We start from the raw sequence: 11,301 nt of genomic DNA, 5'->3' as shown, positions 1-11,301 counted from the left end.
TCTGCCCCGTATGTTTGCTGAGTAGGAGATGGCGAACGCTGGCGCTGCAGCTGGCAATACCTCCTTGGCGTCCCTATGGGGCGAAGTGAATAAATCAGGGCAAAATGGAGACTTCGCCCGGGCGTTGAAATCCTTGAATAAGAGTAAGTATGGAGTGGCGACTTCTTGTACCGGTGTGTGAATGGAGAATGGGTGAATTACAGGTCAGCGTAAAGTTACAACCCATCTGTCTAATCTAAGTTGCACAGCCCAGCTACACTGGTATAAACCTTCGTATAGAAGCCTTTTAAATAGTTACTTCAGCAATCAGATGGGAAATATCTGCATAGCCCCCCTGAAAACTCCTTCCTCTTCTACCTTAAACAAGTCTTCTTTTTCTCATCTTCAGCCAACCCCTCCCCCCCTCTGTTTTGCTGCTGCCTGTACATCTCTAAATCACCTTTATATCAATCCTCAAAACACATGAATAGCCTTTCAATAACCGTCACGTGAGATCTATCTATCATTTCAACACTAAGAATGTGTTGCTCGAGGGTAACGATGTCAGTGCCCATGCAAAATGCTCCTATAAATACCCAAAGTGAGGAGCAAACCCCTGATGGAACTGTCGGCACCGTTCGATGACGGGCGACGTGATGTCACTGTGTCACGTTATGCAAGGTTGAAGGCAAGAATTTATTTTTTATACTATCTCTCACTCTGAGAATCTTGTCATGTCACCATGAAATGAGCCGCGTTCTTTCTCCTATAATATAAATAGAATTGAGCTAGATCTTTCCAAAACCTAACAAGCAAAATGCACAAGTAGTTTAAATATGAGTTTATTATTTATTTATAAAGCGCCATCATATTCCGCAGCGCTGTACAATGGGTAGACAGGACGTAACAAGTAGTATGTAACATAACAAATTGACTTACAGAGACAACAGGTGAGGAGGGCCCTGCCCAAAAGGAGCTTACAATCTAGAGAGTTTACTACTCAATGGCAACAGATTCCCTTTAAAGGGACGCTTCAGCTATTATATACGTTTTAATTATATGATAACTGAGTGGTCTCTTTTAATTCTTGTCCCCATTGTTGGTTTGACAAGCATTCCGGGGGAACTTCTGTCCCGACCCCCATCCCATCAGCACGCGCGGCAAGCAGTCCCATTGACTTTCATAGGAGAGATTGCTTGCCACTTGATGAGGCGTTCTGTTGCAGCTCTCTGTCTTAAAGTGCTATATTTCATACAAAGTACTTTATTACTGGCATACTGTTTCTTTTAGAACCTCTCCAGGGTAACAGAGCAAAGAGGGAATCAAATCTTTTTTTTAAAATGATTGTGTGACAATTGGCACAGAGTTCTGGGAGCGTAAGAAAGTCTGTAATTTAAACTTTTTGGTGTGTGTATATATATATATACAACTTTTACAACTTAATGACTTTTCTTTTCTTTAGTATTGCAGGTGGCAAAGGATGATTTAACAGCTCTTCATTGTAAAGTGGTATGCTTAATCCAGAGTGGAAGCTTCAAGGAAGCACTAAGTGTCATTCATAGCAACTCTAAAGTTTTAACAAGGTGCGTTAGACCCAGCTCGTTCTTAGCATATCTGGGTTTTTTGTGTGTATCTTTTAACATACGCACACATATGTACACCACTGGAATCCTGAACACACACACACACACACACACACACACACACACACACACACACACACGAACACCACTGAAATGGATATAACATTTAGCACGCTGCAAACTAAACACAAGTATATTCACGTACGGCAGTTCAGAATAATCCTTCTCAATTCTGTTGGGTGAGTGCATGTGTGTATATATACACACCAAGATAACTCTATAGCCAAAAGAAGTATGGGATCTTTCAGTGATGCTGAATGCTTAGAATGTGTAAATCTTAGAAAATTTTATTATTCAATAGGGAACTAAGGTACGCATTTCTTATCTTTAATTGTAATACATTCAGCCTCAATCTTCCACTGAATTTAGTAAAATGAGACGTTTGCCAGATTATTACAGTTAAAGCAGGCATTTTTTGATATCCCATAAGTGCTACTTATTGACAACTTTTTTTATTTTATGCAGTGATGTCATAGCGTTTGAAAAGGCATACTGTGAGTACCGTTTAAACAGAATTGAAAATGCCTTGAAAACCATAGAAGGGGCTTCTGAGAAAACTGACAAACTGAAGGAGCTCCATGGGCAAGTGGTAAGTGTCCCTAGAATCCGACCCTTGTGTCACCAGTCCAGTTATATTTGATGACATTTTCGAATATAACTTTTTTTTTTCCCTTTTTTATTACAGCTGTATAGGTTGGAGCGCTATCAAGAATGCCTTTCTGTTTATCGGGATATCATTCGCAACTCTCAAGATGATTACGACGAGGAGAGAAAGACTAATCTGTCTGCTGTCATTGCTGCAATGAGTGTGTGGGAGAAAGAAACGCCCGTAAGAAGTTCTGTTAATTATTTTATTTCGGGTTTTTTTGTCTCATGTAAAATTGACTTTGTAGTCTCCCATATCTGCTGTGACAGGAAGCATGTGTCAGAAAATAGTAGCAAGCTTTGTCCCGCAGCTCTTTGGCTTGCTGGAGATGCGTTCAGGCCAGTAGATGGCAATGTATGTGGTATACTAGTCCCTGCACTGGTTTATGCAAGAGTTGCACTGAGTGTAATCGGACAACCCAAACCCTGTAAGTTCTGGCGGGAACAGGGCCCTTCATTCCTCTTGTATCTGTATGTCAATTTCTGTATACTGAAGTAGTTTGACTTGGTATAATTTTGCTTTTTGACCAGGAGAACTTTGACTTGCAAGAGACGACATACGAACTTTGCTACAACACTGCCTGTGCATTGATAGGTCAGGGAAGGCTGAATGAGGCAATGAAAAAGCTAAGAGAAGCTGAAGGTGAGTATTTAAAAAAGAAGTATATATTTTATCATATCCACTCTGTTTCACACGTTTTGAACATGTTTAGGTCTAAATTTGTCTTCTGCTGTATTATTATTGGTAAAAAAAAAAAAAATTCCTGCAAAATCTGCTAATATTTCTTGTATGAATAGCTTATTTCCAGGTAGTAATTGTAAACAAAATATTCCGGGCTTTAGCTACTGGGGACTTGAATATCATTAAAAATGACCGTTGAATACATTTTATTATTTTGCATAAATCATCCACGCCAATTTTTCTTTCTTTTTTAGACCTGTGTCGACAGTCCATTTCAGAGGATACGGTGAGTATATTAAGACTTGGTTCTGTAATAAATGTTTCAAACTACGTGATATATATATATATATATATATATATATATATATATATATATATATATATAAATATATTGTAGAACTCAGCGGTCCGTCTTGTGATTCTTCTGGGTAGATGGGACCCCACATCTTACTCTGTAAATGCAGACACCTAAAATTATCACAAACATTGTATGACTTATCAAAATGTTTTGAGCTTTCTTTCATCATGTCGTATACTCTTGCCAATTTTGTACATCCATGCATAGACCATCTATTCATATACTTAATTGTTCCTATTGTGTGTTTTTTAAGGATTTAACTGAAGAAGATATAGATGCAGAGCTGGCTATTATCCATGGCCAGATGGCGTATCTCTTGCAATTACAAGGCTCCACTGAGGATGCTCTTCAACTTTACAATCAAATCATAAAGTTAAAGTAAGGATGTCAATGAAGATAATTACACTTCTATCTATGTATAATGAATTTTATAATGAGTTTCTATACCATTTTTCACCCACAGGCCTACAGATATTGGATTGTTGGCTGTTGTGGCAAACAACATCATATCTATTAATAAGGTAATTAATCATACAGGCCTTGGTTTTAACTCTTCACATCCCAGGTAAAGAGTTAAGAGTCCACTTGCATTACTGAACCTTAAAACTCTGTTGTATAAATTACTGTTTATTCACATACCAATATGTGGCTAACTACAGACTTCATAGCTTTATGAATTCTTATTTTTTTTCTCCAATTCAAGGACCAAAATGTTTTTGATTCTAAGAAGAAGGTGAAGATTACAAATTCTGAGGGAGTAGAGCACAAGCTTTCTAAGAAACAACTCCAGACAATTGAATTTAACAAGGCTTTGCTTTCCATGTATACAAACCAGGTATGAAACATGTTGAAAAAAGAATTTGGCTGTTGTGTGTCGATATTTGTGATGGTGTATATCTGTTTAATTGTGAAATCTGTTCTAACTTGTGTTCTAAATTGTGTTATGTATTGATCAGGCAGAACAGTGTCGCAAATTATCCACAAGCTTGCAGTCCCAAAATCCAGAGCACTTGCTCCCGGTGCTAATTCAAGCAGCCCAACTGTGTCGAGAGAAGCAGCATTCAAGAGCAGTGGAACTACTGCAGGTTGGATTTTCAATCTATGCTTGAACAAGAACCATTTGTAAATGTGTGATGTACCCAAATCCTTCATGTTGGGGTTCAATGGTGCTTACAACAGAGAGGGAGATGTAGTTGGCTAATAGTTATGCCACATGTTGAAGAATAAGCTGATGAGGCCTTACTCCTGTAAAACAAAATCATATTTTTAGAAATGAAAGAGAATGACCATAAAAACTACCGTTACATTTAGGTTAAATTCAGATTTTCTGTTTGGGTTACCAACATAGATTCAAGCCTTGCAGAAGCCCGTGTGGCACAGAGCACTTGTTTCCTTCAAGTGTTGAAATGTTGGTGACGGCTGATCTTTTCACGAATCACAACTAAAAAAGGAAATGAGTGGCTGTTCCCAAGGAACCAAGTACACCTGTCCATAAACCCAAACCAAGCTAGGGGCACTAGGGGTTAATTGATATAAGCTACAACGGGGAAAAAAACCCATCCATATCACTAAATATAAACACATAACAGATATTTAAAACTGTTAAACTAAATGCTCAGGAGTATGTTGAAATTTGCTGTTAGCAGTCAGTATACGCTGAAGCAACTGTATAACACTGCGCTAATGATATAACTGCTGAGCTTAGAGCCATCCAGATAACTTGGTAACTGTTGCTGCTACTCTGAGGATCAAAAAAGTGTAAAACAGTGTTAAAATAAAACAAACTTTTTTTCTGGGTGGTGTGCTTCTGCACTCCTTCATAAGAACATAGACATTACCAGGGTCCGAATCCCCTGTTCCAGTAGTCAGTGATAGATGCCAATGCACATCTATCCTCTACACCTCGTCAAGGGGGTTCGAAATCCTACTTATAGAGGATTTTACATTGGACTGTTAATGCCTCTAAATCATACATTTCAATGGGGGAAATATTGTGAGTTGCCTTACTACATAATCGTGGTGCAGTGTGTAACTAAATGATACGTTTCCAGTCTTTTTGCTTTCCTAATGTACATTATGAGTTGCGTAATGAAACACTTTTCATTGTATTATTTGCCCTGTTAGGAGTTTGCAGATCAGCATCCTAATAATGCAGCTGAAATCAAATTAACCATGGCACAGCTAAAACTCGCACAAGGTAAATATTAAGCATTCAAAACGGGGAAAATATATATATATATATTTTTCCTTCTAAACGGTGCTAAAGATTTTTTTTTCTTGGCTTTTTATTCTAAGGTAATGTAACAAAGGCGTGTGGGATTCTTAAAAGCATAAAGGAACTACAGCACAAGCCTGGAATGGTAAGTGACTTTGACACTGATCGTGAAATCTGTCTTAAAAATAGAGCATGCAGAAAAGCTTAAGGGATGTTGGTGTTGATTGAAAAGATTGGGTGAAGCTAAAAATATGTATTTGTTTCAGTTTGACAAGTTTTGTTGAGGTGAAGAACAGCACCTTTTTTAGTTAACTCCTTAATGACCTATGACGTGCCAGGCACATTGCGCACAAAAAGTCACTGTCTGGGACGTCATTGCATTAAATAAGCCTAGAAAGCGACAAATGGTGTTGCTGTAATGTCTGGATGTCAAGGCATGCAGCAACACCGAAATCTACTACAGGGGCCTTCTGTAGCTCCTCCCCAAGGTGTCAATGTCCGCCATACAAGTGTTTAGGAGGCGTTTAACGATAGGGATTTGGTGACGGCGCAAACCCACCCCAGGATGTGCTGTGACCTGTGATTTTTGCCTCTCCCAACATGGCGCCGTTTATTCTTTTTCTTACCACTATATCGTCCCAAAAAAGAAAAACAGCCTGGTCTTTGTGTAATGAATATCCACGTTGGCACGTTTCTAGTATAGTATGTTCCTTTGCCTTGTTCAGGTGTCGGCTCTGGTTACTATGCACAGCCATGATGAAGACATTGATAGTGCTATTGAAGTTTTCACGCAAGCTATTAGCTGGTATCAGGAAAATCAAGTAAGTGACTTACAGACATCTGCAATACCATTGGAACATGTTCTATGACTTGTGTAGTGGTGCACTGATGTTTAAGGATTTTGTAATTTGTGGTTGTACTTATGGATCCAGTGACTTATTCTCTATACCTACTTAGAAATATAAATTGAATTGGCTCCGGTTGTGCAGCACTAGTATAGTACAGACCTTTTAGAGTTCTTGCAAAGAAAAATAGAATCATGCACAGTGTTAGAAAAACTATTTTATTTTTATCTTTTTCCCCCACAGCCAAGCTCTCCAACACACTTGTCCTTGATACGTGAGGTTGCTAATTTCAAATTAAAGCATGGAAGGAAAAAAGAAGCTATTAATGATCTGGAGCAATTATGGAAGTAGGTGGCCATTTTTATATGTACCAGTCTTATTGCCAACATAAAGGCAAACATTCACAGTATACTGCTGTCGATTTATCGGCGTTTCAACAATGCATATTAACCATGGAAAGTAATTTTTTTTTTTATGATACAAAATTACTATACACAACAGTGTTCATCAATTTCCCCATATAATTGTTTTTGTTTTTAAGCATAGGAACATAGAATGTGTCAGCAGATAACTATTTGTCCCATCTATGAAAAGAGGCTCTAAAGGGATTTTATTAAATAACATTAGTATTTGTACTGAAATGAGTCACTCACTCATTCACACAAATTGTTTACACATATTCATTAATGCATTTAAAAAAAAATTCAAGCAATTCATCCACACATTCTTTCTTTCATACACAATTCAGTCACACAGTTCATCCACAATTCATTTTCACACATTCACACTATTCATCCACACATCATTCATTCACTCATTTATTTCAATCCCGCCTTCTCGCTATCTATCCCCCCTAACTTTGTAGTTCACTTACCCTGCGGTGGGTGTCGTGAAATGCCGAGAATGCGACCAAGATAGAGGCCTCGTGCTCCCACTTCTGCAGTCAGGGCAGCACCAGAGGGAACAGAAGGGCACCGAGCGCCCTTAAAGAGGATATGTGTTGGGATCTCAATAGACCAGTGCTGGGACTGATGGGCGCTTAGGTTGGACAAAATATATCTCCTGCGTGGAAAATAGTGTGGGTGGGGGGTTGGGGAAAATGAAAGGACACCGCAGAAATGAAGTGGTACCTATCGGCCGTCATATGCATTAAAGTGCATACAATGGCTGTAGTGCCCCTTTAATGATATCTGAATCAAATTTATTGTTTTTGATGTTACTGTCAGCTATCTTTGTATGTACGTGGTTGGCTTTCATAAATCAACAAATATCTTAAACCTATTTTCAGACAGAATCCGAAAGACATTCATACTTTGGCCCAGCTCATCTCTGCATACTCGCTTGTGGATGCTGCAAAAGCAAAAATGTATCCTTTTCAGCACAACGTCCATTGTAGACCAAAAAAGCCAAACCATGTTCCTTTGATAATGTGTTGATCTGATCATAGGCAGTCCTTAAGAAGATGCTTTAATCGTGTATTTAATTTAAAATTTCAGTAAAAATAAACAGGGGAATATAGGGGTGGGCTTTTAACACACCTACAAAATTGTGAAGAAATCCCATTTTAGAATAACATGTAACGAGATGGCACTAGCTATAAGATATGGTCCCATTTGTTGAATCTGCAATGGTGGTATAATCCTATTACAGTCCTAAAAAGTGGTTGGCGAATCCTATGGGACTGTATCTAATGGAAGCACTTGATGCAATGTAGAAACATTTAGCAGTGTTTGGGTCTTTCCGACATACTATTCTTGTGATGACCCTACACGGTATTTTGTGCGCTGCCTGATTTCTGCAGTTTCTTTAACACCATGGATTCAGACTTAGTAAACATCTGCCCTCATCCGACACCATGACCTTAAAAGTGGATGTTGATGCCCTGGAGAATTCAACCGGAGCGACATTTATTCGGAAAAAAGCTGGAAAAGTCCCTGGGGAACAAGCCAAAGAGCAAGGGTATGGCTTCAGAATTTTTGAATATCATTTATATTGTGTTGTAGAGAAGCATTCATTTAGTAAGAGTTAGAAAAATGTCTGTATTGTACGGTAGGTTAGTAACCCTATAATCCACTTTTTTTTTTTTTTTTTTTTTTGCGCCACATAGGCAAGGGGAGTTGAAGAAAAAGAAGAAGAAAAAGAAAGGTGAGTATTCCATTAATTCACACTGGAATCTTAAATGTAAGACTGCAAAATGAAGGGCATAGAAGTTTCTCTTGGTAGAAAGGAAATCTTTTTTCCTCTCAATAATACATGGAGCGTGATCATTCATTAAAAAATGTTGGAGAATTTAATCATCTCTGCTTTTATTAGCCTGCCATGTCAGAATTTAAAGATATTTGTCCAGAGGCTATCTAGGTACCGTAAGTCATGTATGGTTTGAGTTTGATGTGTTGCTTGTTTTTCCCATATAGGCAAGCTGCCTAAGAATTATGATCCGAAAGTTACACCAGATCCAGAGCGGTGGCTTCCAATGCGGGAACGCTCGTACTACCGTGGGAAGAAGAAGGGTAAAAAGAAGGATCAGATTGGCAAAGGAACCCAAGGAGCTACAGCAGCTGCGACTGCCGAATTGTAAGTATTGCCGTTCATATGTCTTTTCTTTTTAGAAATAGGGAAACCGTCCAAGTGGCCATAGGAAATACTATGTAGAGAAGCAAAGCCTAAAGCCTAAAATACTATTTATTTTCCTTCTTTCAGTGATGCCAGTAAATCAGCGAGTAGCCCTCCTACATCTCCAAGACCTGGCATGGCAGCAGCCGCCGGGCCATCTTCATCTACCAGCAATGTTGTTCCACCCAGACATCAAAAACCAGTGGGAGCTGCTGGAACCAAGAAGAAGCAGCAACAAAAGAAAAAGAAAGGCGGCAAAGGCGGTTGGTGATGAGAAGAGGAAAGCGGGAAAACAAAATTAACTTATGTCTTACCACACCTTAAGTTCATTGTATTCTACTTTTTGACTAACTGCAAGTTCATCAAACTTTTTTTTGGGGGAAAAACGTTGTTCTCATTTTGCGCTTTAAATAATATATATTTCTTTGATTCTGTCAAATGTTTTATTTCAAAACAATGTGGATATCTTCACTGTGCAATGGGACAGCTGTGTCCGCATCCTGGTTAGTTCTGGTCATTGAGAACTTGGATACGTGGCCAATAGAACTTTTTAATTATTGAAAAGAACCCAACAAGTGTCTCCATACACGTTGTTTTCAGTTAAACAATATGTGAGAATGCAATCACATGTGTTTTTATTTTTAATTTAACCATCGGGTGTGTAAAATTAAAACCAGTTCAAGAAATGTTTGATTGTCCTTTTTGTATCTGTCCGCTTTGAATGGAAACTGGATACAATGTGCAATAAGTTTGAAAATAGTCAGTTTCACTTCATTTTACTCTAGTACCTTACCCTTGTGATGTGTAGTGCCTTATTTCCTAAATACATAAAACATTCAGAACCAAAATGTTTCTAACCAGTATTTAATTAAAGGGCAGTCATGCCTCCTGTACTAATGGGTTTTCACATGGAGGGTCATGGAGGACATTACAAGTTAGAGCACAGTAATTATATACTATTATATAAACAGCATAAATTAATATCCCTATTAAATTATATACCGTATTTGCTCGATTTATAAGGCAAGGTTTTTTCCCGAGCAAATGGGGGTCATCTTATAATAATAATAACTAGGTGTGACTATGAGACTAAGATCCAGATCCCCCCACAGCGATGCAGGGGGCCTGGATTCTCCTGTCCCCTGCCCCCCCCCCAACTTACCGGTATTTCTGAGTCCCCGGTGCTTAGTCCGGGCAGCGTGTAGAGCTCTACGCGATTCGCGTACACAACTTCCGCTGCAACCGGGAGGAGGTGCGGTTAACAGCAGGGGTTGTCTGCATCCATCGAGCAGACCTTCCAGGGCTGTCAGAGATCAGAGTTCCCCATGAGTGTGGTGTGGTAAGTGTGTTACGACATGGGCATGTAGGAGCTACGTTGGAGATCTGGGCTCACAGCACAGACCTCCATTGACTTTAACATCTCCGTGGATCATCAGGGGTGATCAGAAGATCTCCTCAACTGATCCAGGATCCCACAAAAATAGGATGGTGTACAAACATTTTAAATTTGGGATGCTTGTGAGGAAGCTCTACTTCGGCTCGAGTGTTTTCTGGGATTGTAGAAAGTCTACTTGCCTGAAGAAGGTCAACATCCGCACCAGAAATTGGTTCACGGATAGTTGTCTATGCTTTGTGAGTCATTTGTTTCTTCTATTGCTGGGCCAAGGAATTGATCAAGTGGTGCAAGGATGTATTGGGCATGAATAAGAACACAACCATAGACTAGAACAACTACATGCGAGAAGTCTGTGCTAACTACCTCATCAAACTACCAAAACAGAAGATTGGAGGCAAAGGGTTAATTGGGGAAATCGACGAGAGCTTGTTCACTATGGGTAAGAATGATGGCTGACTGTTTCCTCAGCAGCAGGTATTCAGAGGAATTTGTCGGAAGACCCTCAAGTGCTTCTTGGTTGAAGTTACATTGCAGTGCAGCAACCTTAATGATAACAATTTAGGAACAAATCGGGGTGTAGGGCTGCGCTGAGATGGGGAACACCAAGCAGAATCCCCCGTATTCCCCATCACACTGCGCAGTGTACGTGAAGCCTCACGCACTGGGTGCAGGAGAAGAGAATTAGCCTCAGCAGCTGATTTGCGCTGCAGGATTTGCTCTCTTTATCCGTCTCCCACCCACATCCCAGCCTGAAATAAATCCGTCCTGCCAATACTATCAATTCTCTACCTTCTCGCAAATAAACAAGGTAAGCGATCGCCTTTTACATGCGCTGGAATCGCCTTTATGTATTTCACGCTGTACTACATCTGTAATTTTGTGCTGGTCACTGTAGCAAAGTGATAGCAAAGTCATCTAACATTAT

The 11,301-nt window shown here is 39.4% G+C and overlaps 1 protein-coding gene across 1 annotated transcript; it reads left to right on the top strand.

The window, feature by feature from the left end:
- Positions 1–9,666, top strand: SRP72 (signal recognition particle 72). Its single transcript, XM_053465819.1, has 19 exons — positions 1–143; positions 1,442–1,562; positions 2,088–2,211; positions 2,308–2,451; positions 2,799–2,910; positions 3,204–3,235; positions 3,561–3,685; positions 3,771–3,828; positions 4,011–4,142; positions 4,264–4,392; positions 5,432–5,504; positions 5,603–5,667; positions 6,248–6,343; positions 6,611–6,714; positions 7,656–7,733; positions 8,192–8,326; positions 8,475–8,512; positions 8,782–8,941; positions 9,068–9,666. The coding sequence occupies exons 1-19, from the start codon at positions 29–31 to the stop codon at positions 9,249–9,251; spliced, it is 2,025 nt and encodes a 674-aa protein (XP_053321794.1). The 5' UTR covers positions 1–28; the 3' UTR covers positions 9,252–9,666.
- The last annotated feature ends 1,635 nt before the right edge of the window (positions 9,667–11,301 follow it).

The sequence above is a fragment of the Spea bombifrons genome, chromosome 1 (assembly GCF_027358695.1).
Source record: "Spea bombifrons isolate aSpeBom1 chromosome 1, aSpeBom1.2.pri, whole genome shotgun sequence".
Lineage (NCBI taxonomy): Eukaryota > Metazoa > Chordata > Amphibia > Anura > Pelobatidae > Spea > Spea bombifrons.
The sequence above is the reverse complement of the archived record's forward strand: the minus strand, read 5'-3'. Positions and strand labels throughout refer to the sequence as shown.